This window comes from Choloepus didactylus, chromosome 4 (assembly GCF_015220235.1).
Source record: "Choloepus didactylus isolate mChoDid1 chromosome 4, mChoDid1.pri, whole genome shotgun sequence".
NCBI classification, from domain to species: Eukaryota; Metazoa; Chordata; class Mammalia; order Pilosa; family Megalonychidae; genus Choloepus; species Choloepus didactylus.
Genome location: NC_051310.1, coordinates 14,380,744 through 14,402,115, shown reverse-complemented (window position 1 = coordinate 14,402,115; position 21,372 = coordinate 14,380,744). Strand labels below are relative to the sequence as shown.

The following is a 21,372-nucleotide window of genomic DNA, read 5'->3' as shown; positions in this document are numbered from 1 at the left end:
ATTAGGTAGGTTTGTAAATGATGCCATATGGAAAAATGGATTTTTTCTCCTCAGCAATAAAAATGATTAAACCATGTTCTTTGACCTGTTGATTGAAGGTGCAAGTCTGTTCTTGTTAGACGAACAGGGTTGCTACTAGTCTCCTGGCAACATACATTAAGTGAAAAGGAATGATCCTAGTATGTTAAAGTATTATATGTCTTTAATACTTTTTTTTTTTAATGAATGAATCAGGAATTGATTTTATTTGACCCCAATCTCATTTCAGAGTTTGTTGGAACCATTTTCAAAACTGATCAGCTTTGTAATTCAGAATGCTGTCTTCACTCTGGCTTACCTGGTGGAACTGTGTGGTTTATGTTACCGAGCTTTCACTAAGGTAAAATTGAAAACTGGCAGAAGTATGCGCTTTCTAATCAGTATCAAATCCCTGTTGCGTTAATTGTTTCAATATACTTGAAAAATGAGTAATTCTACTGAGATCTGATAAGTATAGAAAAAAACAGTTTATACATGCATACATAAATTATGTTTAAAATATGCAAATTTGAAAAATTGAGGGTCATGTAGGTAAAGGGTTTAGAAGAGAAGAGGTATTTCCAATGAAATGAGATGATGTTCTAAATGAGCCTCTTAAAGTCCTTTCAAGTTCACTCCTCATGATTAGTGGGAAAGCTATCACTACATACCATTTTTATGTCCAAAGTAGAAAAATCTCGGCTCTTCCTTTGTAAAAGCCTATGGAGAACTCCTTAATTCTCATCATTTGTCTGTCTACCTAGTTCTGGGCTCTTGGCCTCTGAGATTGTAATCTCATCTTTTGTCATCTCGCCTTTATTATGGCTTCTTTATTACATTATCTTTAGCACCCCTGCCCCACTGTTGAGGAAGTGGAAAAGTACTGTTTGCCCAGTAGATACAGTAGCATTGTGGAGTGGACAGACCCTGTCCTACTGGAAGAGCAGAAGGCAGGATGAGTTAGCAGCACTTCTATCCTTAGGAAAAATGTGCAAATGGTACCCTTCCAATTTCCATATCTTCCAGTTTTATTTTCAATAGGGTCTTTGTTTCTGTTGTTTTCTCTTAAACATTCAAAATGCTCCTTTGTACTTGTTCTCCACTTCTATAAATCTTTTATTTCTCATAAAAATCTAATTGTGTATCAAAGCTTCTGTTCTGTTTATAACACTCTCTCCCCCCTTCTTATCATCTTGTGTCCATTCTGCAATGTTAAGTGTTCCATGATAATTTTCTCCTTGGTCTTTCTAATTATAAACTATTTAATACTCTGCCTGAAGCAATATGTTGTTTAACTACCAAGACGATCAGCATTTTTTCTTCTTTCAAATCTTTCCTGGAAAATACCTTATCTCTACTTTGTTCACTTAAAAAAATTAGATCTGAAAGAGACTGCCTAAATACTATGAAAAGATGTTCTAGTTTTAGATGCTTTTTATTTCTCAATCTTCTTCACATCTGATTTATTTAAATTACAAGTTTCTGGAGGAAGAACCATAATGAGTTTGTGGTTTCTATATTGTAAACTGTAAGTGTTGATTATAGGGAACCTTCCAGAGTCTTTAGTTTAGAATATTCATGGTTTTGAATATTTATTGTACATTGTATCCCCTTATAATCCATCATAACTTTAGTGACCTCCCACTTCCCATTGTCAGTCATTCTTTATTTCTCCAACACAAAATGACTATTACTTGTAGAAAGTTCCAATCCAGTGTATTCCTGTATTCCTCAAAAATAATGAGAAGCTATTAGATTTTAAAGATATAGCAGTATCTAACTGAGCCTTCTCCCTTATATAATCAAATATAAAGGCATTGAAAAAAACAAGGGTTTTGGATACTTCCCGTTCTGGGAATATGGCAGCCTAGCTAACCTGGAAACTGTTCCACTTAAAATACTAGAAATGCTGGATGGAATGTAATAAATTGATTTTAGATATATAGCTTATTTTATATGAAAGCAAGGAACAAAAATGAAGAGAGACCTGAGAACCAGAGTGGTGAGCATGAGTTGGTATTATAGCAGCCCTGGGATGGGAGAGTTGCTTGTCTGGGTAATTTAGTGGCTTAAGTTTTAAAGAACACACTGTGAAAAGATATGAAATCTTGGGACTGTTCCAGTTGGGGGATGGAGCTGAGTCATGGCAGCATAAAGTCAGAACCCTTAAAAGGCTATATGTACTTAGTAAAACAGTGGTTTAGAAAAACTATATTTTTATATGTAGGTGGCAAAAAATGGTATCTTTCTCAGACTAGGAGCTGGGGAGAAAAAATTTATTGTTGCCCATGAAAATTAGTGAACATGGGCCTGTCTTCAAACAGCTCTAGAGTTTAAATTTACAGTACTTGTATGCTCTGTGAATCCCCAAGCTGAAAAGGCAAGTAGCATTGGTGCTGAGCTATTACCATCCTTGGAGTGTCTTGGAGAAGCAAGTTCAAAAGCAAGCTTCAAACCTCTCTGGAGGAACATGCATGCCTTTAACCAAGGCCCAGCAGTATTTCCATAGTTAAAATCCTGATGAATGTGATATTACAATCTAAAATTACATAACACATGAGGAAATAATCCACCATTAGCTACATTAGCAGAGTCAACAAACAGCAAGAACTTCCAGTATTAGAACCACCCAATACAGACTATAAGACATACCTTAAATAATAAGCACATAATGAATGAATTAAAAGCATGATGAAATATCCCAGTACTCCCTGTCCCCCCAAAAAAAGAATCAGGCAGATTTGAATCAAGTGAAAATTCTATAGATGAAAAATAGTCACTGACAATAAAAAACAAAAAAAAACAAAAAATTTCAATGGCTAGGTCAAACAGAAAATTAGACACAGTCAAAGAGAGAATTGGTGAAATGGAAAATAGATCTGAGGAAATTACCTATAAAGTTCAAAGAGATGAACTGATGAAGGATATAATGAGAAGATCTACTATATATCTAATAAGCATTGCAGAAAGAAAAACAGGCTTTTTGTCAATTTCAGAATTAATAAAAAGCATTAATCCTCTGATTTAGGAAGCACAATGAGCCCTAGAAGTATTAAAAAATAAATTAAATCTGTACCTGCTCATGTCATAGTTTACATAAGTAGGTACAATTTGGCAGAACAGCCAAGACAAATAAAATACTTCAAGAACAACAAAAAGAGAAGACACTGTAGACAACTTATAACAAACTTCTCACCAGCAAAATGGAAGCCAGAAGATCATGGAAAAATGCCTTTAAATAATGAGAAAAAGAACTGTCCACCAGTTAGGCTATCATTCAAGAGTGAAAACTAAATAAATATACTATTAGGAAAATAAAGAATTTTTCCCTAATATATTCTTACTGAAAGAACTATGAAAAGATGTAGTAGTAGAAGAGGAAAATTGAACCCAGAAGGAAGGAGTGATATATATGAAGGAATGTGGCCTAATAAAATTGATAAAGTGTAGAACTACAAGTTGTCATTGCCAAAAAAGCATAGTAATAATAAAATGAGTAATTAGATGGTTATAAAAACAAGGAGACAATAAAATACTGGATAACAATAACTTGTAAGATGGGATGGGTGTTTTCGTGTGTAAGGGGGGAAGATTGAAGTTTAAACTTTCTATATATTGTCAAGAAGGAAGGCAGAGATAATGAGTTACTTTAAACTCTTAAGAATATATGTAAATATTTTAAGTGCAAACCCTAAAGACTGTAAATAGAATGTATATATTCCAAACAGAGAGGAAAACAGGATTAAGAAGTCAATTGAGAAAAAAAAGAGAATAATAGAACAAGTTGGAATATGCACAAATAAGTTGATGGAAATAAATTCCAAATATTTCAGTAATCTTGGTAAATAGAAGCAGACTTGCTCAACAATTAAAAGACAGAGATTAACATGTTGCATTTTTAAAATCCAGGTGCACATTATCTACAAAAGACCCACCTAAAACACAGAGGCACAAAGGAAGTTTGAAGGAAAATAGGTTAAAAAAAAGATATACCAGACAAATACTAATTAAAAGAAAGCTGAAGTCAGTAAGCTGACTTTAAGTTGAAAAATATTATTGTAAAGAAGCTCACCATATATTGATAAAATGAACAATTCTTCAGGAACACATGACAATTCTAAAGCTCTGTGCACCTAATAATATAGCCTCAAAATATATAAAATTAAATTTAATAGAATTATAAAGAGATATTGACGAATTTGCCTCTTACATAAAGCCACACCAGCTAACAGGACCATGCATACATAGAGAAGAGTATGCACAAACACACACTCACTGATGCACACATGTGGACATGGCTATGCCCTGTCCCAAATACCCTCCAGGAGACCCTGGGAGTCTTTTCTTGACTTCTCTCTATTCTCAGGGGTCTTTCAACAAGTAAACTTGTTATACACACGCAAATGCCTTTTTCGTCTTTTCTTTTTAATTTTAATTCTATTTCTTGAGGATGGTTCATATATATATTTTAAGTGCTATTTTTGATTTCTGATCTGTGAATCTGGGGAGCCCTTTTGGAAGCAGATCTGTTCTAATTGGATTCTGATCCTCACAGTCAACTTTACCTGCAGGAGCAAGATGTGTGCAGTGTGTGTGCTGTGTGTGGCATCAGGGTATGTGTGAGTGAGTGAGAGTGCATATGCACACTTGCAGCCAGGGCTGTTGCCTGCCAGGACTCTGAAAACTCATCCAGATGCTCAAGTTTTGCAGTCACATATGCGTGTATGTGTATATATGTATATATGTGTGTGTGTGTACATACATGTATATATACATATATTTATTTCATACTGAGTTCTACATGGATTAATGGGGCCTGGGCCTTACTATATTTGGAAATTAAAAATATACTTTTAAATAATTCATAGAGCAAAGGATATATAGTAAGAGAATTTAGAAAATATTTAGAACTAAGCAATTATGAAAATACTATGTACCAAAATTTGAGATATATAGCTACAGAAATATTTAGAAGAAAATTGAAACTATTAAGAACATTTATTGGAAAACAAATAAACTAAATAAATTAAATACAACAAAAGGTGCATCTTTTATTAGACTAGTGAAATAGGGACACCTTTGGTAAGATTGATCAGGAAAAGCAGAGAAAAGGCACAAATAAATAATATCAGCATTAAAAAGGGGACATAACTGCAGACATATTAGAGATTGAAAAATAAACAGTAATGTAAACAACTTTATGCCATAAAATTTGAAATCTTGGACAATGGGGTAATTTTCTAGAAAAAATATATTATCTAATAATGAAAAGAAAAGAAAAACCTGATGACTTAAGTGATTAAAAAATGGAATCAGTCGTTTAAAAATCTACCCACAAAAACCCATCCAGTTTTAGAGATAATTTCCATCAAACATTTGAAGAACAGAATGAGCTCTATTCTATACAAACTGATACAGAGAATAGAATAAAAGGGAAAACTTCCCAGTACATTTTATGGGGCCAGTAGGATCTTGATGCCACACAGAGAGAAGGGCAGTAGCGGAAAGGAAAATTATAGGCCAGTTATACTTCATAGATGCAAAAATTCTAAGTGAATAACAGCCAATCATTGCATTAAAAATAATGTATCATAATCCAGTTGGGATTTTCTTGAAATGTAAGAATGGTTTAAATATTGGACCATCTACTAATGCCACCATGTTACCAGATTAAAGGAGAAAAACTTTTATCATTATCTCAGTGGGTTTAGGAAAAACATTACCAGGCTAAGATCTGGGAGAGAAATGGAATTCAGAGACAGGATCCTAGCGCTAAGGACCAGTTTTTGTCCTGGGGTTATTTTCCAATCTGGAAGATGTGAGTGAGACGCTGAGCTGCAATATTGGAAGCCCCATGAGGTTAGAGGGCAGAAGTCAGAATCCTGGACCCATGAAGAGTGAGTACTCTGGTAACTGCCCTCTCCCTGCCCCTCTTTTGACTAGGGCCGTAAAGTTAAGATAACCTAGAAGCAAACTTGCCCTTGCATGGACACAGCTCAGTGTCAAGGCATGTGGGTGGCTCAGGATAAGGAAACACACTGTGAACTTTGTGTGTGCATTGAGGAAACCCTGGCATGCCAGTGCCCCCAGTCATCTGGCAAAACACAAACAGAAAGCTCCTTGAAGGGAAAAGACGTGTCAGACCTCACAATATTTCAACAAATAATTGTTCAATATCGCATCCAGCACACAATCAAAGATAACCAGACATACAAGAAGGCAAGCTACCATGAGTGAAAATAAATAGAAAAAAAAAGACAATGGATACAGACCCATGGAAACTCCAGTTACTTGATTATGGTGAGGAAAGGACACCCAGGGGGCTTCTAAGGTGCTTGCAATGTTCTTATTTGACCTGGGGGGGTCTTTACATGAGTGTTCAATTTATATCAATCCATTTAACTTTTCACTTTTGTTACATACTTTTCTGTGTGCTATTTTTTAAATAAAAAAAGCCTTACAAAATTGAAAGCAACTGAATGTCCCATCAACAGAACTCATCAATAAAATATGGTATATTTATACAATTGAATATTATTAAGCAGTTTAGTTTAAAGAACTAGAACTACATGTATTAACAGGAATAATTTTCAAAAATATAAGGTAGAGAAAATTATAATTTGCAGAAAAGTATGCCCAGTATATCTTTTACAGAAAGTTTAAAAACATGCAGAACAATACTGAACATTATTTTATGGGGAAATGCATATGCAGTGTAAGTGTAAACCGTATGTGACATAAGAAGCAAGATAGTGGCTACTTCATGGAAAGGAGGAAGGGAGATGTTATAGGTAGCTTTAACTGTTTCTGTAAAGTTTTCATTTATTATAAAAAATGGTTTGGATTAAATAAAGCAGAATGCTATGATTTGACAAGGATGGGTGGTAGGTGCATAATATATTCCTTTTTATTTATTTTTCTGTGTGCTTGAAGTAATTCATTTAAAAAGTTTTTTTTTTTTTTTTGGAGGGGATATAGGATACTGTATCTTTGTAAATCATTTTATGTTAAAAAAATACATTTAGATTTGCTTAAGTTCTTGGACCCTGTTGATTAAGAAGCAAATCCTGTGTTATCAATAATTAAGAAAAGCTTATCTCTCTCTTATACATTAAATTATGTATTCTTAGAAGTCAGTAAATTTGTTATACACACGCCAATGCCTTTTTCGTCTTTTCTTTTTAATTTTAATTCTATTTCTTGAGGATGTTTCATATATATATTTTAACTACTATTTTTGATTTCTGATCTGTGAATCTGGGGAGCCCTTTTGGAAGCAGATCTGTTCTAACTGGATTTTTAGAAATTGCTCACGTTCTTCTATGTTGTTTCATTTAGGAGCGGGATAAATTCTACTTGTCTCGTAGTGTTGTCCTAGAACTCCTGCAGGCCCTGAAGCTCAAGTCTCCTTTACCAGATACAAACCTTCTTCTGCTTGTCCAGGTAGGGTTCTGAGTCATTCCCAATGCTTTTCATGAAGCTGTGCGACACACTGATAAAACCAAATGTCTCTGCCTTTGATAGGATATTCCGTGTCTTATATGAGTCACACTCTAACTAATACCAGGCACTCAGCACTTCCACTTAGCTAAAAAACCCAAAAAAGGAGTATTTCTTTTGTTCCTACTGTCTGACTACTTCTGTAGGGGGAAAACAAAGAAGAATGATGGATAATTTCTGTCCTCAAGCCTAATAGATGGGTGCAACAGCTCACTAAGAGCTGCTGGGCTGAGGCAGGACAAATGAAATAAAACTAGGGGGCCATGCTGAGACCACACAGCAGAGTGGGGTGAGTATGGGTGGGTCACAAAATCTCTGAAGCAGAAGAAGAGGTGAGGGTGGGCCAGGCCAGATATTCAGCCAAAAGGCAGGATGTATAGAGTCCAACAAGGATGGGAGGAGGGTGTGAAAGAATCAGCACCCCAGGGAGTTCAGAGATGGGGACCTTGACCCCATACGAGGCAGGCTCTAGAGAATTTGCAGAGTGTGCCTTTGGTTGTGGGGCTGCTCTGAAGGGGTGAAGGTCTCCCATCCCCTGGCATCCTAGGAAACTGTGCAGATTTTGATAACCCAAGATAGGCTATGACTAGTGCCATGAGAGAGAGAGAGTGAGAAAGAGGGAAACAAAGTCCTTTGGGGAAGTTGGGAGCAGGTGGGATCCCACCCCATATAGTGTAGAAGCAGGGAGGTTTCATGAAGGAAATGGGATTTGAGCTGGGTCACAAAGGACTGGTGGATTTAGGCAAATGTCTTTACCTGGGGTTGGAGTTCAGCATACTAATAATTAGGACCAGCATTGAATTTTTCTCCAAGGTAAAGGGGGTGCTGGCTGGCTTCAAGGAATAGGGTGAGACTTAGGCTGGCAGGAGAATAGCGCCAACCATGTGGAATAGATTTCAGGATAATGACATGAGGGGGAGGTGGACAAAAAGCAGGCTGGCAGTGCCCAGGAGTCAGCAGTGGGTCAGGTTACTGGACCTCTCCCCCCACCAAGGGCTGGAGCTGGATATAAAGACCTGGCCATGAGCTACAGCTGGGATCAGGGCATCAGTCAGACTGCCTTTGTGCAAGGTGCCCAGTTACTGAGTTACAGCTCCTTCAGTTCTCCCTGCTGTGCGTGAAGAACAGGCCCAGAATCTGGGCACTATAAGTTTGAGGTTAAATAATTGAAGGAAAGTGGAGCTTGGCATCAAGGAACTAGACAAGGTTTCCCTGAATTTTTGTACTGTTTGGAGAGACAAAGCAGAAAGGAATAGTAATCTAGAGTCTATTATGTGCCAGCAGTGTGCTAGGTGCTTTACATATTCCCCTCGCTTGGGCGTCACAATGCTGTAAAGGATTGATTCTGTATTGCTGATGAGAAGACCGAGGCTCAGGGGGGTTCAGTGACTTGCCCAAGGTCACACAGCTGCCATAAGTGATAGTGTCAACGTCTCGCTAGAGGGCTTTAGGACTCCAGAACCCAGTCCTATTCCATGTAAAGAGTTAGGTTCCTTTCATCTCTTGCCTAGGTTATTATCACAGCCCTTAGCTTGTCACATTGCCTTCATCTTTCTCCATAGCAATTTGGTCTTCCTGCCTATAGCTGCCCAAAGGAATTTCATTAAAACTCTGCTTTTTATCACATCACTCCCTGCATCAAAAACCTATAGTGAACTCCCCTGAGGGACTGGGGGGAAATGTGGAAAAAAAAACAACAACAAACCTACAGTGACCTTGTAGTGCCCGAATTATCAAGGTCTTCCATCATCTGGCCACATTTGACTATTCATCAATTTTTCCCATTACAAATATTTACTGAACATATCTTGGGTTAGGTTCTTGGATATAGACATGAAAAAGGCATAGACCCTGTCTTAGTTTTCCAGGCTGCTATAATAAGTACCATGCAATGATGGGCTGCCTTCAACAACAGAGATTTATTGGTTCACAGTTTTGGAGGCTAGATGGATTGCGTCCTCCCAGGGTCAATAGTGTTGTGGCTGGCCAACAATTCTTTGGTTCCTTGGCCCTGCCATCAAATGGATCCATTTACCACTTAATATCTACTGACTTGTCCCTTCTTCCTCACCATGTACTACTAATCATTAGGACAAGAATTGAGTTTTACTCAAAGTTCTGAGATATAATAAAAAGTTGGTGTCCTTTCAATGAACTGTTGTCTGCAGTTGTCTTTAAAGAACTTTCAGGAGCATGTTGAAGCTCTCTGAGACCATCTGTGATGAGTTAGCAATTGCTGGAAAATGATAGCAGTGAACGCAGGGCTTGACATAGTCAGAATGAAATGGCTCCCATTGTACCAAGATGTTAGCCCAGCAGGAAGGCAGAAGCACAATCACTATCAAAAAATTATCTGGGCTCCTGGGGAGAGACAAGCTTTGAATTTCTTCCTGTGGATTGCCATTGGCCTTTTTATCCTCTTCTACTCACACATCAGCAGCAACACTGCCTTTGAGACAAACTGACCTTAAAGATTAATGGGATCTACAACGGCTTGGGGGAGAGGGCAAGTGAAGTATTCCATGAATTTAAGGTTGCATGTTTACAGTGTCTGTAGGTCGCTTGCTTCCAGTAGTGTTTCAGTTGGGGATGTGTCACCTCTAAACAACCTAGGTTTCAGGGTGCTGAAGATACCTGCCTTTGGGCATGGGGGAGTATTCCCTTAATTGCTGCCAGTCTTGAGCAGAGCAAATCTGCGTGGCTGATCTTCTTGGGGTCTAGCACCTGACACTAACTGCAGATGGGGGCTGGTTTTCTTTGAAGTACATTAGTCAACCATAATAAGCACTTGTCACAAGATAGCAAAGGAACATTGACAGTTTAAATTACCCAGTGCTTAAGGAAACCACGAAAACAGTGATTATTGCATCACAGTTAGGTGAATAAATAACAGAAACAAATTAGCTTTAGGAAGAAAAAAGGCAAAAAAGTAGATACTTTTGAATGTGCTTTATGGACTCTCACATGTAACCTCACATGTATAATATTTTCATCTTTTAAAATAAATATATATGATCATTGATCATTAAATTAAATTTTAAAAATCAAGTTGTAAAGTTGTTTAGATTGGTGTATTAGTCAGGATTCTCTAGGGAAACAGAACCAACAGGAGATATCTGTAAATATGAGATTTGCTAAAGTGTCCCAGGCAATTGTGGAGATGCAAGAGTCCAAATTCCATAGGGCAGGCCACGAGCTGGCAACTCTGATGAAGGTCTTCCATGAACTCCCCAGGAAAGGCTGGCTGGCTGAAGAAGAAATGAAAGTTCTCTCTTCTCCCTTTAAAGTCTTCAACTGATTGGATTAAATCCAACTGATTGGATTCTCTCATTGCAGAAGACACACTTTTAGTTGATTGCAGATGTAATCTGCCACAGACGCAATCAGTTGACTAATGATTTAATAAACCAGCCACAAAATGTCCTTGCAGTAATGGTTAGGCCTGTGTTTGCTTGACCAGACAACTAGGCACCGTCACCTGGCCAAGTTGACACACGAACCTAACTATCACGATTGGAGAGGTAGATTTTAGAGACATTTTGAGGTCATGCCCATGAGGAGCAATATGATGAATGTTTCAACCTTCTCCACTTGGGAAAATGGCCAGGTTTACACAAGTTCAAACGATTTTAAAAATGTTAACCATCATGCCCATTTTGAAGTAATAAAAATCGCTGTTCCATAAACTGTTGGAGTAAACCATTTTGGTTACTGAGAAAAATAAAAGAGAGGCATACTTTTGCAAAAACAGAAGCAGTTCCCTTCTCTGCCCTGTGGTCCTGGCTAAGCCACGGAGAGTAGTCACTCAGGTGGGGAGGGAGCAGCACCTCTTCTTTCTCTTCACAAGTAGGGCATCTCTCTGTACCATTGCCTAGTTCTTTTTTCTCTTGGCCTTGACTGCCTGGGTCCTCCATGTGTTCCCTGGAGTGGGGGTGATAGCCTGTTCTCTTCTGGTAGCTTCTCTTAGGATGGAAAGTCTAGCCTGGATTCCAAGGGGTGCTTTGCCCTTTACTGATGGGGAGTATCAGAAGAACAAGCTCAAAGTATGGACAGAGTGTGTCTGTGGCAGGCAGTGACTTCCTTCGTGGATATCACTGATCATCATCTGGAGGCAGTGGAGGTGGGTTTGTTTAACTGAAAATGCAACTTGGAAACAGACAAGCAAACAGCTGGAAGGAAAAACTCCCCAGATGTTCCATCATGAATGACACTGGCTCCCTCAGTAAGAAGAGAGCCAGTTGTTCAAACTCTGGATTTGCCATTCATTCTTTCACCCCATAGGGAACCACCAGAGTATTTAGGGGGCTGACATCATGCGGAATTTCCCAGCCTGCCATATTGTATCTGACCAGCCATGATTCTTATTATTGGTTTTTACTTACATATAAAGTCAGGTGGATTTTTCATTTTTTTCTTTTTCTTTGTTCTTTTCTTTTTTTTTTTTTAAGAAAAAGAGGCATGGAGAAAGGAAAATATTTTCCAACTAGAAAAGAAAACTCAAAATCTAAATTGTTGACTGCCAAAGTATAGCTCTCCTTCTCTATTCCGTACGGATGCACTATCGTGTTGTTATAATTCAGATTTATTGATGTTTTGTTTTTTACGGCATTTTCTCTTCTGCTGGTTTGCTGTAGCTATTTTATTGGTATGAGATAGGCTATTATAACTGTTCTTAAGATGGATTAAAACAATTTTCATAATGCAGTGAAAATTCATTAAAAGCCACCATAAAGAATATTTAAGCTCAAATCAAAAAGAATTTCCTAAGCTCTTATTATGTGTCAAGGGTAGATGTTCTGCTAATCTGCATATAAATACTCCCACTCCATGGGGCGTACCTGCATATTTTAGTTGTAGGATATCATGTCAGGGAAAGGTTTTCTTTTAAAGATGGGTTAGTTGTGGGCTGGAGGACAAAGAAATGGCAGAGGTAGTGCTGTTGTTTTTAAGTCACAGTTACTATTGACATGGGGTTATTAATATTAGTTGAGTTAGTAATAATCTGATCCCTCTCTGGGATGAGAGATGGAAATACTATTTTAGGTATATCTGGATAATGAAGTTAGTAATGACACATAATGGATATCACGTTTCTTTTGTGCTCTTTTGTTTTTATGGGGGAGTACATCTTTCAAGTGGTATCATTTCTAGTTGAAAGTATAGAATTCTCCCTTCTACAGTAGACATTTCCCTCTCTGGTTTTAGGAATTGTATTTTGTATTTTGAGCAACTCCACAAAATTGTAATGGATTTTTTCAGTTCATGGCTGTCAGCTATATAAAGTGAACATAGAAAGGTTTATTAAGATTTTAGGCATACATATTATGTAAAGATACACTGGATTAAAAATGTATGGATAGAAAATAATAGATGAGTTTGAGGGCTATGCACTTTTATTCCCTTAATTTCAGGGAGTTTTTTTAATTAAGTCTGACTTGTAAGAGTGATCACAGAGCAGACATTTGAATTTGACCTCCTGTCTTGACACCCATGGCAGACAGCCATGCTGATGTCAAGTGCGCATTATGTTTTGTTGAGTATGTAGATGAGAGTAGCATCCGGAGAAGGAAGATACTGACATTTGAAATATTGCCTCTTAACAAATCTTATCTTTCACTTAAGGGCCCAGCAAGGCCATACAAGCACACGTTAGGAGGCCAAGGGCTCTAAGTCCTCCTTAAATAAACTGATTTGTCTAAGACAGAGCACACAGGTTCTCTGTGCTTCCCCGGCCTGACACAGTCGATGCTGTCTATCTTTCCCGTGCTTCCTCTCTTAGCTGTGGAATCTGATTTCTTTGGCAAGGAAATGAATTAAATTGTTAGTATCCTAACAGAGGTTTCGAAGCTTAGTTATAAGCAATTCATCTTAGGTAGTAAACTCTGACACTTTTGAAAATAAATTTTGTAGGAAAACACGTCGTATCTGCCAGGAGGTTGGGAGTGTTTCTCCTTTTCGCTATTACTTCCATCAAATATTATGGGTTTCACTTTTTTACTTAGAGGTTTGGGCAAAATTACAGGCTTTACTTTTTTTTTTTACTTGATTTCTTCACTTTTCCCTTTTTTAGGAATAATTCCAAGTTAGATAAGCAGACATAGACATACTTGAATAAAATAATAGACATTTTCAGGCATGCCCTGTATGTTCCCAACAGGTATTTTCTTGGCCAGATTCAGAGTTAATGGCCAAAGAGATTCTTCAACTTTCTGCACTGTATCTGAGGCAAATGGAAATGACCGTACGGGAAACTGTAGCTACATGTCCACTGCTGTCATGTGGCTCTTCAGGACAGCTCTGCTTTCTGCCCTCTCACCTCCAGCTCAGTCACCTATACCTAAGTGCCTTTTCATGGAGGACCAGGGAGACCTACACTTGAAGACCAGCTTTTGGCCCTGGACAAGGACTCCTGGCCTCAGAAGGCTTGTGGCATAGGGCTACACCTTTTTCACCAAACCTGCTACCTACCAATAATGCTTAAGATTCCGATCCCTGATTGACCTGGAGTTATCCTGCTTTTGGTTCCTTTGTTCTGCAGTTGATCGTTTGGCTTCCTAGAGTTTTTCCCCACTACCCTACCCCATGTTACTTCTCCCCAGTTTGGCTGGGATCAGGCCTGCCTTGTTGAGCTCGTGGTCTTGACTTACCTAGCTTCCCCGTGCTCTTCCAGAATGAAATGAATTAGAAGGGAAAGCTATCACTGTCAAAGCTTCTTTCAGAGCCTGTGACCTCTGCTTGGCAACAGCTTTGAATCCCAAAGTCCTTAAGGCCAATGGCCAGAGGCCAGGAAAGAGAAATTAAACAGGAGTTAGTTGTTCATTACAAACTCTAGAGACTTTATGTTTAATTTTTTTTCCTGAAACTATTAAGTAGTTGGATGTTGCATTAAGTGGGAAACACCTGTAAAAATCTGTAATGAAGCAAGTGAAATTGTAACCTGGCAAATTCACCCTCATCATTATCTCAAGTCACAGTGCATTAATGGATTCATTTCACAAGCACTTGCTGAGCACCCATGAGAGGCCAGGCACTAAGTTGGTGCTGGGGATGAACGCATCAAGTGTGCTTATAGCAGGTTGGGAAACAGACTCCCAGGTCATCACAATCTGATATGATGACTGTTATAAGCCAAGTGTGTGAAGAGTCCTATGGGGGTACATAGCAGGAGTGGGAGTCATGATCAGCCCAGTGGAGGTGACTTTTGAGTTTCATCTTAAAGAAAGAGTAAGCATTTGCAAGGGAGCAGCTGGTGGAAAGGCCTAATGACCTTGTTGATGAAGGGCAAATAGATCAGCAGGGGTAGAACCTAGAATGTATGCATATGAAGTGGAGGGAGCAAGACTGAAAGGGTAGGTAGAGAGCAGCCACTTAGGGGTCCTAAGGGGAAGAAACAGAATACTCTGAGGCTGATGTTTTCCATATAAAAGTATAAATGTATGATAGAATGATGGAAGTCCTGAAAATATATGAATGTGTGCTTTCTGTCAATGAGAGCTCAAAAATAAATAGGATGACTTCAGAATAAATCTGACAATACTGATGTCTTTTATTTCTTCTTTGATTGAATGTACCATTTCAATGCCACTTAGCTTGTCTTGGTAAAGTAAGAATTTGTTTATTACTCTTGGTACTGACAGTGTAACTTTATCCAAGCCCTGTGTTTCTGGAAAACAGCTAAATTTAAGACCCACCCCACCTCCCCACCTGGCCACTGTATGTTTCAGAATATGGCTTACTGTGAAGACCTCTCTTTCCTCATGTGACCCATATAAGAATCACAGATCCCCCTTTGTTGTCAGACATGGACCCTCCACATCCCCATTCTTTGCCTCATACATGATTAACTGAACTGCTTGTCCCCACTGATTAACAGGAACAAAATGCTTATTAACCAAACTTTGATGAAGCTTTTTTCCTTCCTCCAGACCCCTGAACTTTAAGGGCACCTCCAGGAAAATAGGCTGCTTCAGCATAAAACACTCCCTGACCTACTGTCTCACCACTCCACTCTCTTATCCCACTTTCCTACTCCCAGTTATTTCCTCTCTATATAAGAAAACCCCTTTTTGCCTAACTCTTGAGATGCTTGGGGACCTTATGGTCAGGGCGTTCTCCCTCTTGCAATAGCTCCTTTCCCCACTGCAATGATGCTTTTGAATAACGCCACCTTTACCAAGTCTGGATTCGCTTTTTCTTTGACAGTACTCTGATTCTGAATTTCTATTAGAGTTGAACTGTAATGGTTAGCAAGTCTGATCTACCCAGGAAAGATTGTCATGAAAGTAAACACTAATGAATTTGAGCCAAGTTAATAAAATTACAAATTACTCATTGTGTCCAAGAGCTCTTAAAAATAATTATTCTTTCAATTTCCTATTAGTTTATTTGTGCAGATGCTGGGACCAAACTAGCTGAGTCACCAATCCTGAGCAAGCAGATGATCGCCTCTGTACCTGGGGTAAGTCCTGACCAAACTAGTTGTCTATATTTTATATTTCTTCTCCCCCTCTCATTTAGCAAAGAGGTATTTTTGGCCTGTGCCCTGGTTCACTTTTGATAGACCAAATATTTGAAAATTGAATATTAGCATCTTGTTTGAAAGAGCAGTAGTAAAAAGAAATTAATCCCTGCTACTGGAAACTTTTAATTTCAGGGGACGTGAATAAAATTAAGCAGCCAGTTAAGGAGAGAAAATAAATTACTAGAGATACAGAATATATTTGATTAAAGCTCAATTTTTCCAGAATAAATTTTCTTATACTGGTTCCAGCTAACCAATTTGATTTGACTAATGCCAGAAGAAAATAAGCACTGTAATTACCCTTGCTTTCCTTTATATTTTCTCTTAAAATGTGTAAAATTTTCATTCTGATCAACTAGTGAACTATTTGGAAAAATACGTTAAGATTCTCATTGATAGGTGTTTTAGTTTCCTAGGCTGCTGAAAGCAGATACCATGAAATGGTTTTGGCTTAAACAGTGGAAATGTATGAGCTTACAAGCTTACAGTTTTGAGGCTGTGAAAATGCCCAGATCAAGGTATCATCAAGGCAGTGCTTTCTTCCCAAAGACTGGCTGCCAGAGATCCTTGGCTCCTCCATGGCAAAGCATATAGTGGCATCTCCTGGTCTCTCTCTTCTCTTCTGGGTCTTGTGGATTTCAGCTTCTTGCTTCTGTGGCTTTCTTTCTTTTCTTTCTCTTTGTATTCATCCTGTTTGTAAAGGACTCTAGTAAGAGGATTAAGACTTATCCTGAATGAGGTGGGTCACCTTAACTGAAATAGCCTCATCAGAAGATCTTACTTACAATGAGTTTACACTCCAGGAATGGAATAGCTTTAAGAACATGATTTTCTTGGAGTACATACAGCTTCAAACCATCACAATAGGGCTGAAGATGAGAAACTGAAATAACTTATTGATAACAAGTTTACTGCAACAAACTCAGAAACTTTAGAGATGTTCATTATTAACTGGAAAAATTGTTTAAATGTTAAATAGAAAAAATTTCAGTAAAGCGAAAGGATCTCCTATAATCTCTCTGCCCTAATATAAGAACTGTTCTGTCTTGGAAATTTTTTCCATGTTTTGATCTATTAAGTATCCTAATTTTCTTATTCTCGTATTGTTGGGCATTCATATGCTTTCCAATTTCTTTGAGATACACCCCCACCCCCACACACAAATTACCTTCATGCTTCTATTGAATTATATCCTTGGGATAAAGGAAGTCAAAGAGTAGAGATATCTTTATGTCCCTTGGTATGTATTACCATATTGTTTTCCAAAAGGGTTTCATTAATTTACATTTATATGTATACCAGTTTTATCAGCAACACAAAACATCATTTTAAAAAATACTTGGTTTTTTATTTTTTATTTTTTTGATTTGAGAAAAAATAAGACAGGAAAAAACAACAAACAAACAAAAAAACGATCATTCTACCCAGAGATAATTTTACTGCTAACATACTGTATTTTCTTTCTTCTTTTTCTATGTATATTTGTTTAAACATAGTTGAAATAATAAACTAGATACAACTTTGGCTTCATATGTCACAAGCAATTCCCCCAAATTTTAATAGCTGCAGAGTATCGCCTCATGTGAAAGTACCATAGAACAGTGGTTAGGACTGTGGACTTTGACTGACACTGGGTTTGAGGCCTGCCCTTTACTAGCTGTATGATTTCAGGAAAGTTATTTGACCTGTGATTCCTTGGTTTGTATTATCTGTGGAATGGGATATAACAGGCCCTAATTATAGGCTGAGGACTGAATGAGATAATGCATGTAAAGCATAATAAGTGCTGAGTAAACATTAGCTATTAAAAATGTTTAAACTACCTATGGTTAGATTTTTGTTATTTTCAATGTTCCATTATAATTATAAGCAATAAACATCTTTGTGCTTAAAGCTTTGTATTTCAGACTCTCTTTGTAATAGATTTCTGGAAACAGAAGTTTATACTATGGATTTTTAAAAGGTTCTTGGTAGTCATTAGGGTAATTCAGGATGCTTTGAGAGAAAATTCCACTTTTCAGCAACTTAACACAAAAGTTCATTGTTTTCTTTTATGAAATTTAAATCAATATCCTAGTTAGTGTAGGAAGCAAGGCTTCCACATGGACAGTCAGGAATAAGGTTCCTTCCTTCAGGTGCTTTGACTTCTCCCTAAGGCCCTTGGAGTCCTCTGCAATCAGCTGGTGGCTGAGGAAAGAGAAGAGAATATGGTATATGGAGGGTTTTCATGGGCCAGGTCTGGAAGTGGTGCATGTTTCTTCCACTCACATCCCATTTGCTAGAACTTAGTCGTATGACCTTACTTGGCAGCAAAGGACACTAGGAAATGTGGTCTATTGGTGTGTTTGGAAAGAAGAAGCAGGGTCTGGTGAGCCTGTCTCTGCTGCATACACACTGGTTTCCTTACTGTTTAATTCTTTGAAACTCAATATTTGCTAGTTAGGTGGTACACCAAAAATAATATACCTGATATACAGAGGATTTATATAAATCAGTAGGTAAAAGACTAACATCTCAACCAAAAAAATAAGCAACAGTTAGGATTGCCCACATAGAATCCCTTCCAATGACCAATAAACTGTTCAAAATATACCATTTGCCCTCACTGGCAATCAATGGACTGTAAATTTAAAAATACAAAACAAAATACTAACATATATGAAAATATTATTCATTAAAAATATAAAAATTAAAATCAGCTAGCAAATCAGCAAGTTTTTAAGACAATAAAACTTGCTGATGGTGAAATGAAACAAGAATTCTTATAAACTCCTGGTTGTAGTAAAAAATGGTACAACCTTGCTGGGGACAATTTGATAATCTACTTCTAGGAATATGTTTGAGAAAATAATTAAATATGTACATAAAGACTTATATATACATAATATATAGAAAGAGATCTATATATTTAGGGAGAGACATTTATTAAAGCATCGTTTAAAATGGCAAGAATATGGAAATGAATAAATGTCCAACGTTAGGGTATTATTTAAATAAAGTAAATACATCCATAGATACTATTATTTGACTATCAAATCAAGTTTTCCAAGCATATTTAATTAATTAGAAAATGCTTATGATTGATTTAATTAAAAAGCAGGTTAGAAAAATATTATCTCAATCTTATAAAAATTATATGTATGTGTGTGTGTTATATGCATTCCAAAAATTAGGAAGAAATGTTAACAGTGATTTCCTCAGGTGGGGGTGGTAGTTGGGATTATGGTGATTTTAATTTTCCTTTTTTTAATTTGTATTTTATACAGATTTTCTACATGGAATATGTGTTGCTTTTATAATCTAAGAATTGTAACTTAAATAATAAGATACAAGTTTTGAGGAAGAATTGGATTTGATTTACATCAAAACATTTATTTGGGATTACAGTCCATGTTTTCAGCTTTCCTACTGAAATAAATATAGGACTTCTGAAACAAATGGAGCTTGACTCTTTATGTTGTTACTTTTCAAAAATAAACATGTAAGGTTATACTGATTTTGGCAAAGTGGAAAAAGTGGGGGGAGAAGGGATTGGAAATGATATGCTTTGTTTTATGAGTGTAGATAGCTCATTAATATTATGACTATAAAGTGGATTTTAAGGCTCTTATTAGATGTAATTGCTGTGTCTCTAGAAGAAGAGTAACTAGCTAATAGTAAATGCTTTGCTCTTATTCTTTGAAATTGAAACTTAAAAGACAAATATTGAACGATGCTCCTGGAAATAATTTTCTATGACATTTGCCTAGCTGAAATGATACAAGATATTGCCCGTTAAAGAATCAAATCCCTTTCAAGAAATTCAAGACCAGAGAAAATGTTCCTATTTGCATGACATGTGAAAGGTCAGAGAAAATGGAATAAATTGGGGGGAAATCCTTTCTTGCATTAGAGGATTGGTATTCCAAAAGCAGGGACACAATAACCTTTTGTAATTCCTTCATTTGATTTAAATGAAAAGGAGAAAATCTTAGAACATATGAAATGCTTGGAAAACACTCTGACAGAACTGCCAATGACCTTATTTTACTGTTTGTTATCCTGTCAGAGGAACTGACAGGCGTAACATTCTAGAAGAGATGGAAGGTGATATAGTTCAGTGCCGTGCAGATTTACATGAATATGGGGAAATGAGAGCCACAGGGTAAGCTAGTTAAGTATGTAATGTTCCAGATTTTCCTAAACAAAGCCAAGAAAGCCCTTTAGCATAGTTTAATTCACAGGGCTTCAAAGACTGCCTACTTTTGATCCACATTATACACCGCCTGTTATGTGGGTTCTCTCAATTCAGCTTTGATATAGCAGCCTGTCCATTTATTTTCCTTTTCTTTACTTATAATCCTAAATTCACTGTATTTCCCTGAGAGAGCAGGTTATGCCATTTAATAACCTCAAACACAAGTATGCTTCTTTTTCATGGACTTGCTCCTTTTCCTTTAAAACTTCCCAAACACACTGTTAAGTGTGTGAGGGAAGAGAGGACCATTTTATTTCCTTCTTTCTTTTATCCCTAGCAAGAACTAGATAAGAATATATTTATGCATTTAATAGTGTTCCTATGATATATAAGAAGCTAAGTTGTAAGTGAATTGACTAAAATATGAGAAATTTTTACTCTTTCAACAAGCCTGCCATTTGATTATATACTTTTCTTTGATAGAGAAAGATTCAAGATTTTGGTAGTAGAATCTGGTGGCATGTATAGATACCTAAGACTTTCTAGAGTGATAAAATGTTACTGTAGTTTGGGAGCGATTCATGTTGTAAAGACTCTGATACAAATGGCTTTACATAGGCTAAATCTTTGCATAAAAACCAGTTTAAAAAGAAGGAAAAATTTTTCAGTTAAATGACCCAGTTGGGAAAAGTGTTTAACCCTGCCTGCCATCAGTCTTCCTTGTTTCCTTGCTGTCCACCACAACCTTTCACTAATTTTGCCCATACTGCTTTATGTGGGCAGACACAGTCACAGACTGTGTGGGGAGTAATGGAGTGAGTCAGAATCCAGAAAAGGAAACGACTCATTGGTAAACACGTGACATCAGAACAGGACAATCTTTGCCATCGGGGCAGAAGTAAGGCCGGTGCCCAGTGCACCCAGCGGTGTCCTTGTGTTTCAGTGTGGGACCGCGGCGATGGAATGTGTGCGGCAGTACATCAGCGAGGTGCTGGACTTCATGGCAGACATGCACACGCTAACCAGGCTCAAGGTAAGGTGGCTGCTGGGCTCAGAGCACATGAGCATCCGCTCACCTTCTGTGGTGGACAAACGCAGAAACACGTTATGCCGAGTACATGGAATTTATTGTCATCAGCTGTGGCAAGAAGGTTCC

General features: G+C 37.4%; 1 protein-coding gene across 10 annotated transcripts in view; it reads left to right on the top strand.

Moving 5' to 3' along the window:
• UNC79 (unc-79 homolog, NALCN channel complex subunit) overlaps positions 1-21,372 on the top strand; it is a 348,180-nt gene that overhangs the window by 289,738 nt on the left and 37,070 nt on the right. For all 10 annotated transcript variants that reach the window (XM_037832001.1, XM_037832000.1, XM_037832003.1 and 7 more), the window contains 4 exons: positions 269-379; positions 7,357-7,461; positions 15,899-15,976; positions 21,160-21,249. In XM_037832001.1, coding sequence (XP_037687929.1) covers positions 269-379; positions 7,357-7,461; positions 15,899-15,976; positions 21,160-21,249 — 384 coding nt within the window. The remainder of the gene's footprint in view (positions 1-268; positions 380-7,356; positions 7,462-15,898; positions 15,977-21,159; positions 21,250-21,372) is intronic.